Source organism: Coenobita brevimanus, chromosome 40 (assembly GCF_032717465.1).
Source record: "Coenobita brevimanus isolate Jiangsu-jjx chromosome 40, ASM3271746v2, whole genome shotgun sequence".
Classification (NCBI taxonomy): Eukaryota; Metazoa; Arthropoda; class Malacostraca; order Decapoda; family Coenobitidae; genus Coenobita; species Coenobita brevimanus.
This window is the reverse complement of record NC_136993.1, coordinates 21,431,442-21,450,686: the sequence shown is the minus strand read 5'-3', so window position 1 is coordinate 21,450,686 and position 19,245 is coordinate 21,431,442. Positions and strand designations below refer to the sequence as shown.

At 41.1% G+C, this 19,245-nt stretch overlaps 1 protein-coding gene across 1 annotated transcript in view; it reads left to right on the top strand.

The window, feature by feature from the left end:
* Positions 1-2,575: 2,575 nt before the first annotated feature.
* The window catches only part of LOC145396985 (ionotropic receptor 93a-like), a 247,572-nt gene continuing 230,902 nt past the window's right edge, over positions 2,576-19,245 (top strand). Inside the window, exons 1-3 of the mRNA XM_080270213.1 lie at positions 2,576-2,594; positions 2,920-3,077; positions 18,495-18,646. Of these exons, the coding sequence (XP_080126339.1) occupies positions 2,576-2,594; positions 2,920-3,077; positions 18,495-18,646 (329 nt within the window). The remainder of the gene's footprint in view (positions 2,595-2,919; positions 3,078-18,494; positions 18,647-19,245) is intronic.

Below are 19,245 nucleotides of genomic sequence, written 5' to 3'. Positions count from 1 at the left end.
ACAGGAAAGAGAACCAAGACCAAAAAATACACTGAGTCATCTAAGGTTTGTTTAGACTACAACAACACGGGGATTGTAAGTACACACTCTGCACTTTTAGTATTGCAAAATGGATACATACTTTAGTAAAGCAAATTTCGAAAAGAAAAGGGATAAAGGTAAAAAGCAAAATGATGATTTCTACCAAGAACTGGTTGAAGTGGAGACTCACAATAGACTGGTTGAACGTGTAAACAAACTAGAAATGGCTTTCAAAAATGAAATTGATGAAATAAAGAAGCAGATGCACTTGCAAAAGGAAGAAATAGAAAAACTAGGAAGGGAGGCCAATAAGAAAGACACAACCATCAGTGAACTAACAGTGGAATTGAGTACACTTAGGAAGAAAATGAGTGAACTGGCAAGTACAGCAGTCAATCACGAGAGTGTTATGGAAGAGTTCAAAAATGACACAGAGACAATTAGGCAAGTAAGCAGTCTTATTGACCAGAGCAGTGATATTGAGGAGAAGATAACACAGGTGAATGAAGCTGTGCAAAGCTACAAAAATGATGTGGAAACCACGTATGCTGAAATGGTGAAAGTAAAGAAAGACTTAGAAACAAGGGTGGAGGAAAAAAGCATTAAAAAGGAAGTGAAAAGAATAATCCAAAACAATCCGAAGTTAGTCAGAGATTCAGTAGATATAAACAAATCTATAGTAATCACTGGTATAGAAGAGGAAGAAGTAAAAAACAAGATCACAAGAGACAAAAAGGAGATGGCAAATGTAATGAGCTTACTGAAAGAAGTAGCAGAGGAAATCTGTAGTAAAGACATAGAGGAACACGAAAGGTTAGGGAAATATGAGAAAAGCAAGACAAGACCTCTAAAGGTGGCTTTCCAAAGTGTAAACACTGTGGAAGCGATACTAAAAAATGCAAAGAATCTTATGGAAAAAGAGGAGTTCAAAAATGTATGGATAAATAGATGCCACTCCCCTGTTCTCACTCAACTCCTGATGACATCCATAGAACCCACAGAAAATTCTCAGTACAAAGTAATGAAATACATCCAAGGGTGTCCTATTTCCACCAGAATATTCAACATGCAATTTGAACTCAATCTCCCCCCACCCCCCGGCCCACCCTCGTTGAGGGAATATATGTCAGTGTCTCTTACTTCAGCGTCAAATGCCTCCACTCTCCCCATCTTGCCTGTCATAATTCTAGTGTCATTAGAACTCCATTTGACCCCACTGCTCCTCAACCTCCACTTCGGCCTGGCGTCCACACCCTCATTAATACGGCCTGGCCCATCCTACAAAGACTTGATATTAATTTAACAGTGGCAAAAATGGACCATGGTCCACCCCCGTAGAGGATTCCTCATCCTGAAGTCTGCTTTACTCCTTAATCCAAGGCAGACCTACCACTCCTCCCAAAACAACTACCTCTGGAGGCCATTGCAAGAATGTCTTCCTCAGTTCCTGCCACACACAATCTCTACATCAACGATTCCATGCAAAATGATGAGAGTGCCGGATGCTCCATTTATCCACCCAATTTGGACCCACCAGAGGGAGGCTGGATTGGCTACATTCTACCAAACTTGTCTAGCTCTATCTGCTGTAAGCTACAGGGACTCTTGTGTGCAGTTAGTCTCCTCTCTCAGCTGTAGGTGTAATTATCTATGACTCTCAGTCTGCCCTTCAAGCCATCTCGTCTCCAAAACCCACATGCCACCACTTAGTTCAACAAATCTTACGTCAGTTAGTTTCAGCTCATGAAAATTCTCCAGCTAATGACAGTGGTGACCTGCACACGAAAAATGGCTGTGGACTGCTCTACTTGATGATGCTACATCCTCTCTCCTTTGCTACAAAATGAAGATACATTCAGCAACTCTTCTCCCTACACTCCATCACTGGAATTCTGAGTTGACTCAGAGTGTGTCCATCCAACACTACGACCACTTTAGTCTATCTATTCTCAAGTATCGTCAACATGGACTTATGATTCGCAAGCACAGTGTTGTGTCTGCTTGACTTCGGCTAGGATATCGTCCTGTCTGCCAAGTCTCTGAGGCAGGGGACGCGCCTCACTTCTCCTGCAAACTACGTGACCTTCCTAACACCCACAATCTTCAGCATTACTGCCTTGCGTGTCGCTCAGTCATGGATCTACTGCCTAAGGGACAGACCCTGACTGATACATATAATTATCTACGCACAGACAGTCATTTAGATATCATTCTCGTGAGACATCCACACTATGGTGGATGCTAACTCCTGTATTGTAAACTCCAGTATATCTGTGTAACAAAAAGGCATGCCCTGCGAGGTACGAGCTCCTCTGTACATGTACATAATACTTGGCCTCATGGTCCTCTTACTTGGCATGTCGCCCCTTGGGATTAACAAATTCATTATTTAAAGAAGAGAGAGAGAGAGAGAGAGAGAGAGAGAGAGAGAGAGAGAGAGAGAGAGAGAGAGAGAGAGAGAGAGAGGGGTACACAAAATATGGCACATATACTCAGATCCTCATTTCCATCCACCACTATCACTAACCTTAGTTCATGTTTTTGTTAAGGAAACATGCCAGAGAAAGCTTTCAGTATATATACCTTAATGGTGTACTAAGTTACAGAATTAATTTATCATATTTATTGTGTATACTATCATCTTTTTCACCTCTTATAAAATGCAAAGTACCGATACGAATGCCTCGTTATTAGATTATTAGCTATAAGATCGTAAGAAATAAGGTAAAAATGTTTGTGTACATGTTAATCGTTCGTGCTTCGATTCTTTGCCACCAGTATTTTTTTGTCACAAAAAATTACAGTACCTTTTTTTCTACCACGTTCGTCAAAGCAAAAAGTTTAAATAAATATTACAGAAAGCACTGGTGCTATATTATTGATGTCTGCGTCCTGTAGGGGAGCAGTGGGGGGTTCATCAACCAAATGGAACCTGGACTGGAATGATTGGCATGCTTGGAAGTGGCACTGCAGACCTCGCCATCGCCAACTTTTTTATTACAAGTCTGAAGGGCCGCATGGATATCATGCATTATAGTTCTCCATTCGATCAAAACGTGAGCATTAGTCTGCTGTCTGTTGTCTTATAATTATTTCTAGTGTCATGTATGATTCCACAAACTGTTAGTCACTGCTGAGCTTCATTTACCTCATTGAAACTGGTTACTTTTCTTTTAATATATTATTATTTCACTCCAAAAGTTTAAATCAACCCAAGAAAGACTTCTTATTATGAAATTGCTAACATTCTCTGGATCAGATACTCCAATGCATCGTTTAATTTTTAAGTAAGCATTTCTTACAAGTTCGGATGTGTTAGAGTGGTTATTTTCTTTCTTAAAATGCTTTCCGTCGACTTACTAAAAAAAACAAAAAATGCTAATATCGTCACGTCATGCACCTGAGTGGTAGCTATAAATCATGTGGTAATAATCAACATACTACATGCCAGGCAGCGTCCTCATTCTGATAATTATTTGATCACTGCAAGCGATATTTCCAGATAATAATTATTTTGATGTTATGCTATCAGTGTTAATGAAGGCTATATAAATACCTCTCCATTAAGATATAGTAATCCTAAGGCTAATAAAAATCGTTTGGCAGTATCAAATATGAAAAAGTACCAAGATTCTAGATGCGGGAGTTTCAGGACCCTTCTGTTAACATCCTTGATGTAGTATGGTGTGGGAGGGTGAGTTTGTGTGAAGTGGTGTAGGAGGGTAGTATGGTGTGTGTTGTGTCAGGATGTCTATAGACGTTTCCGAAAATCGTTAGTGAGAGCCAAAAGGGCATGGACATTACTGGAGATGCTTTCACACCTAATGATACTATAGTATGGGAGGAAATAACTGAATGACAGCTTCTTAGACAGTGTGTTCGCCCTGGGTAGTAAATAATCTTTTTTTTTGGATATAAAGAAGGCTTGCAAATTAAGGCATTTATTTGACCTTAATTCAAACAAGAAAGAAAATACAGATAAAAAAACACAACCACGCAATATGTGAGCTGTTGAGTGTTGATCATGTAACAGTTCTAAAAAGCTTTGTTGTGATATATCTGTCCGATCTTACAAATTTTAGTATACTGTATTGTTTTCCTAAGTGTATAAGGCAGAAGCCATAAATATTATTATACATCATAGTTCTCTCACAAAGCTTTTGATGCAATTTCTCCAGTGCAGTAAAGTAGGGAAGTTGGAGCACATGGTTCAGCTGGGAATATTTGCAATTTAACTGAAACTTGGTTAAAGAGGCACATGTGGGACTGGAGTTAAGTTACTACACAATGCATCTCATTTCACAGTATTATACTCTTTTAATCCTATCCTGGCTCATATTTTCGCCTTTCTGCAGGTTGGTTCATGGTTCATGGAGGTGAGTGGCAGAAGATAATGCCATGGCTCTACATTCTTTCCACAGCACTTATTTGTGCTTAGCATCATATTCTAGAGTTAATCAGTTGTTGCAACTCAGTATTCAAGATACAGACATGGTAATTTTAGGCCAAGTTAGAGTAAAAAGAGTATAGTAAAATTTCCATCTGGCACAAGTAAGGCATATAGAGCTAACATTCGGCTATAATAAAATTTTAGTATGCCTTCCCGGTGTTTATAATGCCTTCTCACTCATTTCCTGTTCTTTCCATGCCTCTTATTCCGTTTTACATTAACAAAAAAAGGACAGTAAGAGGAAAAACAAATGAATTTAAAAAATCCATACACCAGATCACAGGTGTCCTCCATTCATAAGAAATCTGTAACAGTTGGACTTTTAGAGCCGTTGTTTGAAGGTTTGGGCGAAACCACTCTGGGGAAGCGGGTTCAAAAGAGGTGCAGTTCAGGTAATGACAGAATTCTGATAGGCAGAAGCTCTGCAATATTGCACTGTGACAGTCCAGGCATCAGTGCTACCAGATGCTCGTGTAGCACTGGAGAAGTCTTGGAGAAGTGGCACAATGGATGCTACTTCGTCTGAGCATTTGCCATAAAAGTATCTATAAAATTATGCAAGGAAGGCAACACTCCTTCTTACTTGAAGGGAGGTATTTCATTTGTAATAGTATAGTTATTAACCCATTACTTCCCAGAGTTGCTGTGCATGGGATTTTGGTAGAAGGGTGCTAGGTGCACCACCCTTCGCCTATCGGCTCATAGTCACGAAGTTCATTTATCCCTACCCGGAGGGTCTCTTCTTTATCACATTTTGAAAACTCCCAGTTCCGTCCCATATTGGGGACACGGATCACAAAGATGTTAAACTAATAGATCCATTGCTGTTTAACCTCTTAGTTCCTAGAGTTGATGTGAGCGGGATTTTGCTGGAAGGGTGCTAGGTGCACCACCCTCCGTCTGTTCGCTCAAGTCGCGAAGCTCATAGGTCCCTATCCCGGGGTTCTTTTCTTTATCAAAATTTGAAAATGCCCAGTTACGTCCCATACTGGGGACACGGGGCGCAAAGAGGTTAATAACTCTTACAGCCTTCTTGTGAATTTTGTCAAGTTTTAGTGCCACCTCTACACATCCATTCTACATGGGTGAGCAATATTCCAGCTGAGAGCACATATAACTCTTGTATATAATAGCTAGTTGCTCGTCAGTGAAGAATTTACAGACTCTGTACAATAATTATAGTTTCTCTGAAGTGGTTTTAGCATGTGATCTAACATGAGAGGTGCAGTTTAGGGTACTGTTAAGTAAAACATGGAGAATTTCAATACTTAACTTGCCCAATCCTGACGTTTTCTGGGCAGTGGTACGCCCCAGTCCCAACATTTTTGGACCTTTTTTTTTTTGGCTCAAACATCCGCTTTTGGTAAGAAACATCGAAAATTCATAGAGAAATCGCTCGCCTGAGGTTTAAAATACTCGATCTAGGTACCAGTACCTCCTTACCTGACTGGGTTTTCTAACAGGCTAGCACCAAAGAAAACGAGTTCTATGGGAGGGTAACTATTTTACCCACTCATAAACAGTATTTATTCATTTACTTGGTACGAATTTATATGTAGTACAAGAGTATATTGGTTTTCAAACAGTAATATAGGCATTATAAGCATTGTTTCACTCACTAACTCATCACCATTCATGACCTTTTTTTCCCACATTACCTGATCATCATTTCTGACTGTTTCTTCCTCTAATGCTATGTAAACTTTGTCCTCCACATTGTCATCGATTGGGGAATCACTCTGGCCCTGAATGTCTTTATTGGCCAGGTCACTGGAAACAGGTGAATTGCCAAGACAGTGGCATGCAGGGGGGGGAGGAAGGTTATGCGGTGTAAGGCATTGTCCCCGCTTGGCATCTGGTAGAGGAATAGAGGAAGGTGTCCCATGTATACGTGCCAAAAATCACTCGCGAAATCACTCGCAAAAATTGAAAATTGTGCATTAGGGACCTTGCAATGTTGCCGCGTTAATTCACGTCTCCGGAATATGAGTGCACATCATGTGAGGACGTGAATTCACGTCTCCGGGACGCGGCGGGTTAAGGTAGGAATAATAGTAGCACTGAACGTACTCTTAATATAGGAATCAGGCAATATCTGTCTATTCGTAAATTGTATATATATTTTTTTATTTTACTAGCATTAAATGAGACAGTGTTATTTTGTCCCCATTCAGTGATTTAGATAAGTCTTGATTTATGGCGATTGCTTTACTGAGTTGTGAGTTCGAGATACTGAACTCTGTGAATGGGTGTTTAAGTGTGAACAAACTGTGAAGTGTAGAGTCACCTGCAAATGAATGGCTGGGATTATGAGTGACAGATAAGAGATCAATAATATGAATTAGGAATAGGGTTAGAGCCAGAACTGATCCTTGTGGCACTCCGGCATTAATCGAGTAGAAATTGGAATATACATTATCTACTTTAACTCTTACTTTTCTGTCGCTGAAATATGGAGAAATAAGAGGAACAAAGCCGTTTGGCCATATCAAGGGAGTTTGGATGCAGGGAATGGTGCCACACTTTGTCAAAGCTTAAAAAATATCAAGTGCTACTGCATGATTATCTCCATGTTGGTCAAGTGCTTGATGGATGGTATGAGTCAGGAGACTGAGTACATCAATAGTGAATATTCTGTGACGAAAACCATACTGTCTATTGCTAATTAAGTAGATTAAAGATGTTTAACTATGTGCTTTTTAATTACTGTAGTCTCATATACTTTACCAAGAGTAGACGTGATAGCTATTGGTCTGTGGTCAGAAGGGTCTGAGGAACTTCCTTTCTTCAAACTGGGTGGATATTGGCTACTCTTCAAGAATCATTGAATGAAGAATTTCTTATGCATAGTCTGAATAATTTAGCTGGAACAGGAACAAGTTCAGGGGAACGCTTTTTCGGAACAATTGTTGAAATTCCTTCTGAACCTGGAACTTTGTTAGTTGGTAAATTGTTTAGGACGGATTTGACACATCTAGTATGTCTCTTAAGTGGAACAATTTCTGGATAGTCAAGTTCTAGTACAGGGACATTCTGGCTGACTTCCTCTAAAGTAGAATTACTGGCAAATGTATAGGTAAGGATGTTCGCATTACCACACAGGTCATTTATACTGTTACCATCTAAAGATTTTAGTGGGGGAATGGGTGATGACATGTTAAAGTTATTGTTGAAAGATCTGAGGGCTAACCAGAATATTCTGTTGTCATTTGGGTTGTTTGATAATCTGGATGCTTGGTTGTGAAGAAAGTTTGATTTAACGACATTTATTACTGCTTTTGTATAGATTCTAGCAATTTTAAAATGACTGATTCGGGTGTTTTATATTTCAAGAGTTATATGCTAATTACTTTTCTTGGGTTGTTGCTCTGGCACAGTTGCTATCAAACCATTTTGGAGAGTCCAGTCTTTTGGTGAAATACTGACTTGGTATGAACAGTTCCATACCAGCTTGTGTTAAGTCATTAATATGAGACTAGGTAGAACTGATGTAACTGGAAAAGAAAGACTTGTCATGGAATACCAGCAAGACACAGTGTCCACAAAAAGTATAGAGCACCTGCCATAGAAATCAATGGGAAAAAAGCACTCTAAGTTTTTGTGGTTTGCAGCGTAGTTTCGCAACCAACCAAAACTACCATGTTTGGTGATTCAGAGACACACCAGGAAAACAAGACGATCTTCGATTCCCACCTCAGTGCTCGTTGAGCTGCCTTTGAGAGTGCTTTTGAGAGTGCATAAGTGGAAAGGGGATGTCCTCTTCGCATTTATGACCCTTTTCAGGTGCCTGACATGGAGTCGGCAAGGCTCCTGAAGTATTCTACGTCCATGTCCATGCACAACATATTTGTGATCTCGTGGATGAGGCGTGGAACAGATGACGTGTCGCAGGTTGCTATATCCTTTGTTGACACATTTTTTGGCCCTCCGGGCCAAAATCCGAGCCTTTTCTTCGGCACTGAGGTTGCTAGGAGCCATCTGGGAGTATTGGTGTAGGAACTGCAGTGCCAAGCTAACAAGCAAAAATTGAAGGTAGAGGTGCAGGAGCAAGCAGTGCTAACTCACTCTCATAGGCAACTTAAAGGGCACTGTGGCGGGAACTGAAGGACGTCTAGTTTTCCTGGTGTGTATGAGTTGCCAGACATACAGGAGTTTTGGTCAGCCTTGTCTCAAAAACCATCCCAGTCTACCCTATCAAAATGTCATTTTTGTTAACATTTGTACATTTTCTTTTCCTTTCAATTTTCGATGCTTGCCTGTACTCTTTCCCACTCATCTGAATGCTTCTTAAAATTGGTATGCTTTTTTCCGAGAATTTCCCTTTTCCAATTCAACGACATCTTCCCAATCTCACTTCTTCTCTGCCAACTTAAATACCCCAATTTCATTCTTATCTGAACCACTGACACATTTGCAAGGACAGCCAAAGCAATCGCCAATAAATGCATATCATCCACCATCACTAAAAACTTAGATAATTAATCTTCTGGCAATCGAAGGCATGTCATTGCAGCGTCGCCAAAATCTAGGAAGCTCAAACCACATATCCTGGGATACTTCTGACAAAGTTTGGATACAATTTGCCCACTTCATTTTGAGATTTTTTGGTAACACACACACACACACACACACACACGCACAGATGCAGGTGATTACAGTTACTACAGTATTGCCTCACTAGGCAGGCAATGGCAAAAATAATGATATAAAAAAAGCCGTAGGATTTCGCCCGTTGTGTTTCAGAATCTCTTTGCTTTAGTCCGTTAAAAAAATCAGTAATCCTTTGGCAGTTGGAGCATACTATGGAAGTTTTCCCAAATTCAAATCAGTTCTAGAAACATATCCTGGGTTACTGCCCACAGTGTTTTGATACTTTTTTTTATTTTTTTACCCAAGATGAACAGAGGAAGGAAACCCAAATAAAATTATATAATAAATCCATACACCAGATTACAGGTGTCCAACATTCATTTAAAAATAAAATAACAGTTGGACTTGAACTGCTTTAAGCTGAATGAGGGAAGACTGTTCTGGGGAAGCGACTTTCAGAGAGATGCAGTTTGGTGAAAAAAAGAATTCTGATAGGCTGAAGTTGTACAATAAGGCAGTGCGACAGTCCAGTCATGAGCTCTACCAGAGGCCCGTGTAGCACGGGGGAAGTCATGGGCGGTGGCACAATGGATGCAACTTTGTCTGTGCATTTGCCATATAAAGCATCTGTAAAATAATGCAAGGGAGGCAACATTTCTTCTTAGTTGAAGGAGAGGTAGTTAATTTTTAATTGCAAGGCTGTTAATAATTCTTACAGCTATGTTCTAAATTTTGTCCCATTGTTTTAGTTCAACCTCTCCACATCCACTACACAAGGGTGAGCAATATTCCACCTGAGAGTGAACATGACTCTTATTAATAATAGCTAACTGCTCGCCGGTGGAGAATTTTGGGATTGTGTAAAATAACCCAAGTCTCCTTGAAACGGCTTTAGCAAGTGCTCTAACATGAGTGGTCCAACTGGGGGTATTGTTAAGTGAAACACCGAGAATTTCAATAATTTTTGAGACAGGAATATTAGTAGCATTGAGGGTAAAATAGGAATCAGGCAATGTCTGTCTGTTACTTAATTTATATATTTCTTTTCCCTAGCATGAAATGAGACCATGTTATTTTGTCCCTATTCAGTGATTTTAGATAAGTCTTGGTCTATGGAGACTGCTGTATTGAGATGCGAGTTCAGAGATATAAAACTTCTTGAATGGGTGTTTAAATGTGAAGGAACTGTGAAGCGTTGAGTCATCTGCATATGAGTGACTGGCATTATGGGTGATAGATGAGAGATCATTAGATAAATTAGGAATAGGATTGGAGCCAGGACTGATTCTTGTGGCATGCCGGCATTAATCGAGCAGAAATTAGACTATACATCATCTACTTTTACTCCTATCATTCTGTCGCAGGGATATGAGAAAATTATTGGAACAAAAGATGACAGGCCATAGCAGGGGAGTTTGGACAGCAGGTAACGGTACCAGATTCCATCAAAAGCTTCAGGAATATCAAGGGCTATTGCTTGGGTTCCTCCATGCTGCTCAGTTGACTGATGGATGGTATGAGTCAAGAGATTTAGTATATATACAGCGGATCTTTCGTGACGAAACCCATTCTGTCTGTCACTAATTAAGTTGTTACACGATGTGCTTACAGTAGTAATTACTATTTCAAATACTTTACCCGGAGAAGATGTGATAACTATTGCCCTGTAATCAGAGGGCCCAAAGGATTATCCTTTCTTCGGAAGTGAGTGGATATTGGCTTCTTTCCATGAACTAGCGAATGGAAAAGTATGTATGCATAGCCTGAATAAATTTGCTGTAACAGGTTAAAGTTCTGGGGAACACTTTTTTCAAAACGATTGGAGGAATTCCATCTGGACCTTTAGCTCTGTAGGTTGGTAAAGTGTCTAGCATTGATTTTACATATGTTAACTTGGAACAGTTTCGGGAAGGTCAAGGTTAAAAGTAAGTTCTGACTGACTTTCTCAAAGGTAGAATTTCTTTCAAACGGACTGCCACTGATGTTCACATTTCTACTCAGATCATTTATAGTGTTTCCATTTGAAGTTTTCAGTGGGGGAATGGGTGATGACTTATCTGAGACTTGACCAGAATATTCTACTGTCAATAGGACTCTTTAATAATTTGGATGCTTAATGAGGAAGAATATCCCCTCAGGGCTGTCATCACTTAATCATTCACAATTTCTCTCCATTTATTTCTGTCACGCACAGCCACTCTTCCTTGCTCAACAGACATCCCTCTTGCATCCAGCGCTCTCTTCACACTGTCCATCCATCCTATTCGTGGTCTTCCTCTCAGCCTTACACCTCTCACATCAGATCTAGTTATCTTTTTCACCAATCACTCTTGATCCATTCTCTCCATATGCCCAAACCATCGCAACACCCTTTGCTCAACTCTACCAACCATCTCCCGAACAACTCCAGTTCTCCTTCGCACTTCATCATTTCGCACTCGATCCATACGCGTCACTCCATACATACTCCTCAGACACCTCATCTTCATTACATTCAAACTTTTCCTCTCTGCTACACCCATATTCCATGTTTCAGCCCCATATAACGCAGTCGGTACCACAACACCCTCATACAGCCTTCTCTTTACATCCATTCTAAACGAACGACATCTAAACACTTTTTTCATTCCTCCCTGCACCTTTCCTACTTCATTTATTCTAAACTTCACTTCTGCATCTATTCTTCCATCCACGCAACATGTGACCCTAGATATTTAAAAACACTCTACCTCCTCAAGCAACTCGCCATTCAAAACTATTCATTCCCCTACCACCAGTGCAGTATCATCTGTAAACAGCAGCTGCTTCAGATTCCACTCTCTACCATCAGCATTCACGAGACTCAGACCACCTAAAACTCTTGCATTCACATCCCTTACAACACCATCCATGTAAATATTAAACAACCAAGGCAACATCACACATCCCTGTCACAGCCCCACTCTCACGGGAAACCAATCACTCACAGCATTCCCACTCTTACACACGCTCTACTATTTACATAAAAATTTTTCACCCCTTTTAGTAACCTACCATCAAGTCCATACAATCTTAAAACAGTCCACAAAGCCTCCCTATCATTTCTATCATACGCTTTCTCTAAGTCCATGAATGCCCAAAACACATTCTTGCCTTTCGCTAAATACTTTTCACACACTTGTCTCACAGCAAACAACTAATCCATGCATCCCCTCCCTCTCCTAAAGTCACACTGCTGATCACCAATCACTCCCTCTGTACCCTCTCTAACTCTAATAATTAACACTTTACCATAAACCTTACCTACAACTCTCAACAGACTTATACCCTTAAAGCTAGTACATTCATACTTATCACTCTTGCCTTTATACAAGGGGACCACACAAGCACTTGCCCAGTCAATTGGCACCATACCTTTCACAAAGTACACATTCAACAATCTTACTAACCAGTCAACAATAGTCACTCCATCACCCTTCAGGCATTCCACAGCACACCCATCCATCCATACCTGCAGCTTTCCATGTTTTCATTTACTGCCTTCTCCACTTTCTCCTTCGTGATCAAAGAATCATTCAACTCTCCCAACACATTTATTCCTTGCACCCTTCCATCCACCACAATCTCAGCCACCCTTTCCTCCTCTACATTTAACAATCTTCCAAAATACTCTGCCCATCTCTTCCTTACTGCATCCATCTCAATTAACATCCTTCCATCCTCTGCTTTTACTCGTTCTTCCTTCCCAGACTCTCCCTTTCGCACCCTTTTCACCTCCTTCCAAAACATTTTCTTATTCTGTTGAAAATTCTCCGTCAGTCACCTACCCCACCTCTCATCTGCTGCCACTTTAGCATCACACACAGCCCTTCTCGCCCTATTCCTCTTTTCCTTATACCTTTCATATGACATCTCATCCTTCCCCTGCAGCCACACTTCATATGCACGTCTCTTCTCAGCCACAGCCATACTTACTTCCTCGCACCACCATTCACTTCCTTTTCTTACACCACCACCCACACGTCTCACACCACACACTTCTGCATGCCCCACAACAGCACTCTTAAACAACTGCCATTCCTCCTCCACACTGCCATTTTCCTGATCTTTCACTGCGTTCCACTCATCTTTCAATTTCTCCTGATACTCTATCTTTTTCTCTCTTTTATCCAACTCACTCACTTTCAGAACCTCCCTGCCACACCTAACCCTCCTAGCTCTCACCCATCTCTTACCCACTCTTAACTTTCCCTCCACCAGGTAGTGGTCAGACATACCTCCACCCTCTCCTCTCAGAACTCTCACATCCAACAATCTTCCTATTTCATTCCTAGACACAACCACATAGTCAATCAAAGCTCTATCAACAACCCTTCCACCCTCCTGTCTCACCCATGTATACTTATAATATCTTTCTTCTCAAACAGCGTATCTCCAATCACCATCTCTCGCTCAACACACATCGCTATTATACGTTCCCCATTTTCATTTCTTCCAGGCACACCATGCATACCAACTACACCTTCAACTGCTACATTTCCCACTCTAGCATTCAGATCTCCCATCATTACCAAATTCACATTCACTCCAAAACTCTACAGACACTCATCATTCCAGAAAGACTCCCTCTTTTCCGCATCCCTTTTGTTACCAGGCCCATATGCACTCACAGATACCCACAACTCACGTTCAGATTTCGCTTTCACCTACACCAATCTCGATGACACCTCCTTCCATTCAATCACACACTGCTGTACTTCCGGACTCACTAACAAGGCCACACCTTCTCTTGCCCTTCCTCTATCAACACCTGACAATCTTCCATTCACACTTCCAAAAATAGACTCACCCTTCCCTTTCATCTTCGTTTCACTCAAAGCTAACACATCCAACTTTCTTCTCACAAACATTCTCCCAATCTCCTCCCTTTTAGCCTCAATCGTACTACATCCACTCACATTCATAGACCCAATCTTCAGGGTACGAGGATAACTCCATCCCCCATCCCTTTCTCTGGCCTGTCTCTTTTTAGGAACTAAAAAACAGAGGAGGGGGTCCCTAGTCCCCTCACCCCGCCCCTTTTAGTCGCCTTTTACGACACGCAGGGAATACGGTGGCAGTATTCTTCCTAACACAACCTGGCCACAGAGTAGTAGTACCACCCCATAGTGCGGCCAGATTGTGTCCCCCCCGCCACAGCGAGATTTATTACTGGTTTTGCATTGTTTCTATCATTTTTAAACTGACAGAGATTCAGATGATTTTGATTTTAAGTTAAAGTTATACACAAAGGACTTTGGGATCGCTTTTCTGTCGGACTATTTTGGGGAGTCTGATCTTTTGGTAAACTGACTGAGTTTGAACGATTCCTTACCAGTTTGTATTAAGTCATTAATGTGGGACTGGGTGGAAATGATGTCAGTGGAGAAGAAAGACTGCCATTGAATATAAACAAAATAATGTCTAAATCCATCCCAGTCTGGCCTATCAAAGTGTCATTTGATCACACTGACTGGTTCAGAATGGGTAGGTTTGGGACAACAGCTGACTAATGAGGCTTTGATGAGACTGTGGTCGGAGGACCCAAGTGGTGACAGTACCTCATACCTGTATTCATCTGGGTCATTTGTCAGGAATAGGTTCAAGAAATAGGTGCTATGGTCAGGATTATCTGGTGTTCCTGTTGGTTGTTTTACCAGCTGCATGGGATTAAACGACTCCGCAAACAGCTCACATTCTAGACCAGTATCATAAGTCCTGGCAGCATGCAATAACCATTCTACATTATAGACGTTGAAATCAACCTAAATGGTAACTTCAGTGGTAAGGATGAGGTTATGGCTGGTCAACTAAGTGGATATGTTGTCAAATACGCTGGATTTTGAAGAAGCGTAGAGGGACTGATAAAATTATCTGTCTATCTATCTATCTATATACCTAGGCTGCTTCCCCCAAGGAAAGGGAGGTTGCCGAGACAGGACGACTCACTCTCCATTTACTCATCCATTCAAACACATTCATTCGCATCTTAGCTCCAAAGGGGAGAACGGACAGATCCTCACTGCATCACACCACACAAGGGTCAACTGCGCAATGCAATCAGTGACATCCGCAGCAGGGCCCGACAGCAGAACTGGTTTACCCCTGCCACATCATAACAGACCCATCCCCTTACCCGCACCTGACCTGACTAGCTGATCAGACCAAATGCGGGAGAATATCCCCTCAGGATTGTCATCACTTATTCATTCACAATTTCTCTCCATTTATTTCTGTCACGCACAGCCACTCTTCCTTGCTCAACAGACATCCCTCTCGCATCCAGCGCTCTCTTCACACTGTCCATCCATCCTATTCGTGGTCTTCCTCTCGGCCTTACACCTCTTACATCAGATCTAGTTATCTTTTTCACCAGTCGCTCATTATCCATTCTCTCCATATGCCCAAACCATTGCAACACCCTCTGCTCAACTCTACCAGCCATCTCCCGAACAACTCCAGTTCTCCTTCGCACTTCATCATTTCGCACTCGATCCATACGCGTCACTCCACACATACTCCTCAGACATCTCATCTCCATTACATTCAAACTTTTCCTCTCTGCTACACCCATATTCCATGTTTCAGACCCATATAATGCAGTCGGTACCACAACACCCTCATACAGCCTTCTCTTTACATCCATTCTAAGCGAACGACATTTAAACACTTTTTTCATTCCTCCCAGCACCTTTCCTACTTCATTTATTCTAAACTTCACTTCTGCATCAATTCTTCCATCCACAGCAACATGTGACCCTAGATATTTAAAACAATCTACCTCCTCAAGCAACTCACCATTCAAAACTATATTCATCCCCCTACCATCTATCAACCTCGTACACTTCATCACTTTACTCTTATTCTCATTTACTTTCAATTTCCTCCTTTCACACACCCTTCCAAACTCCTCTACCAACTGTCTCAATCTCTCCTCTGAATCAGTCACCAGTGCAGTTTCATCTGCAAACAGCAGCTGCTTCAGATTCCACTCTCCTCCATCAACATTTACCAGACTCAGACCACCTAAAACTCTTGCATTCACCTCCCTTACAACACCATCCATGTAAATATTAAACAACCAAGGCGACATCACACATCCCTGTCGCAGCCCCACTCTCACGGGAAACCAATCACTCACAGCATTTCCCACTCTTACACACGCTCTACTATTTACATAAAAACTTTTCACCCCTTTTAGTAACCTACCATCAAGTCCATACAATCTTAAAACAGTCCACAGCTATATAATATAGTAATGTTTAGGTAATAAGTCTGCCATCTTGATTTTGAGATCTTGTTAACAGGTAGACACACACACGGACACACAGACATAGACACAGTAACAGGCGATTACTTTATCGCCTTGCTAGGTTGGCAGTAACAACACACGGGTCTTACGCACTCCTAATCGACAATCATTTTATACATTTCACAAAGCTCTTCAACATCTCGTTCTCTTGCTAAATTCAGCAACTGGTTGGAATGTTGGAGTCACTCTAGTGGGTCATCTGTTTCCAGAAACACTACCATCCATTCCCTTCAGTCACCTGAGCTAACCTCTAACTTCCCCCCTTTCGTTTTAAAGAATATTATTTTCTGATCATTCACCACCTAATACTTTACAATCCATTTGTCTATTATACCAGATAAAGACATCCACATGTGGACGGCCTGAGCGCGCGAGCACTCAGAAAGTCTAACAGTCTAAAAACACTTACAGCAACCTAGGCGAGATATTTATTTCAAGGCTTGTCAAGGAAAAAAAAAAAAAAACGAAAAAAATCGTACAAACAGCTGTTCCATACATATGAAGGGCAAGTTGAATTTAATGAAAATGAAAGAGAAAGGTAAAACTGGCATTCCATAGCCAACTCAGGAGGAAACCACTTGCATGAGAGTGTTTGAGCAACAAATTAATATGCACTGTGACAAGTTAGCTCTTCCACTTCCACGCTCAGCGATCATTAGGGCCTTCCATGTCCCCCTCGGTTGAAAGTCTGTTGTGCTCCCAATCACATTTTTTTATTTAGAGCAACACAAACTATCTGCCACTGCTGCTAATTCAATTTACCAGCAATTTTTCATCAGACAACCTCTTTCGTTCATCGTGTTTTAGTCTAGTTTTGACAATTTTATGGGCGAAATTTGACGACAGCCTTGTAAGGCGATGGCTGAATTGGTAGAGAGGTGACCTGCAGTCCTAATGGACCTAGATTCAAATCCCGGCTAAGATTTTCTTTACGCTTTCAGCCATTTTACATTCCCCTTTCTTTTCTGTCTGTCTGCAACTTTATTACCTGCACTTCTCTAGCCATTCCTTCTAATTATGCCTCTTTCCTTACATCCACCCCTACTTTCATATCTTCACTCCACCAAGGTGTCCCTGTAAATCCACCATCTTGCCATTGCACACACACACACACACACACACACACACACACACACACACACACACACACACACACACACCTCCTTTAACATTCTCCATATATCTCCATTATGCTAACTTACACTGTGCTTACCTAAGTTCTCTGTCGTTATATCATTGAGATCTTCCTCCAGTTTCTACGCAGGGTACTTCACCTTCCTTAGTTTTAGTTTTTTTAATTCAAGGAAATAGAAACCAAAGGTCAGAAGCCCGCAAGACTGTTCCTTCCAAGAAAAAACAGAAACATGATAGCAGAGACCTAAATTCAAGATCTTCATGTCTGGACAAAATGCGTTTGAAAGACTGAAGGATATAGGCAGTACGAAATAGACAGAGGAAGACAGCTCCAGAGAAGACTGTCTTGCTGCAAGGACTATAAGTAACGGTTAATTCTTGCATTAAAGAACTGTATAGAAAAGGAATGAAAGTTTGTTGCTAGACGGTTTCTACATGCCTGCCGTAGTGGTGCAGGGATGCAAGCAGACAGTTCAAAGGAGCAGTGACCATTGAAAGAGCGATAAAAAGAAAAAAGATAAAGATGCAACAGTACGGCGAAGAGATAAAAGTTGAAAGGAACCAGTAAGAGGTGAAGAGACGATAAGACAAAAAGCTTTTGACTCCACCTTGTTGAGAAGAGCTTGAAAGATCCGTATTAGGAAAGCCTTCCCACACATGATAGTTGTACTCAACACAGGGGAGAATAAAACCATTGTATAAAGTCAACAACTGTGCAGAGGCAAAGAGGGCACTGAGTTGGCTTGGCACACCCAATCTTTTGGAAGCAGATTTTACAAGAAATGTAATATGAACTTCCTAAAATAAATCCCGTGAGATGATGTGGGTTTAAGTTGGATATTCTTCAGAATTAGAGGATACTCCTGCTTCCTATCCACAACTCTTATCTCTGATAAAACTACATAGTGATATGATAATGTATATATATATATATATATATATATATATTGTGTACGTTGATGCTTATAGGTGAACTGTATCATGCTGAGGGTGCCCCCACCAGAGCCACGCTGGCAGGCTGTCTTGTGGCCCTTCACACAGTACACATGGTTCGCCTTGGCAGTGGGACTTCTGCTCAGCGGGCCACTTCTCTATTGCATGGGTCGATGCTCTGCCCAGAGGTATGAATGTTTCATGTAATTTGTTTTTGAGACATTTGCACAATTATCACACATTTTCTGACTTTGTCAGGACCTTAAGGAAGCCATGAATCATTGTAGAAAATCTAAAGACTCTGACTGAAGACATATTACACATAACCTGAAAGAGGGCATGTTCAACAAAATTATGTGAGAAATTGTGATAGGAGGATGCCTACCTACTTACCACTGATCTGATCCCTAAACATCGAGCAATTTCTCTTTGGCAGGTATAACCGCCTCACCTTAACCAGAGTGTAACAAATAGGGAGCCCTTCAAGGTTTAATAGTAAAACAGAAGTTTCTTAATTACACAACTCACACTCAGCCACTTATACTTCTTGGATTTCAAATTCACTGGTATTTTAATTGTAAAATAATATATTTAGAATGAAACACATCCTTACAGTCGTATGAATTAATAAATTTTATCCTTTCTGATCAAGCCCTGAAGCGATGTAGAGATGAACCCTCCTTCATGTGCACTTTCCATTCTGCCCTCCCTCACCAGGGTGTTGCAGCCATAATCATGTCTAACATGCTTTTGCAGAACTCATCACCACTCATCAGACTTTTCCCTC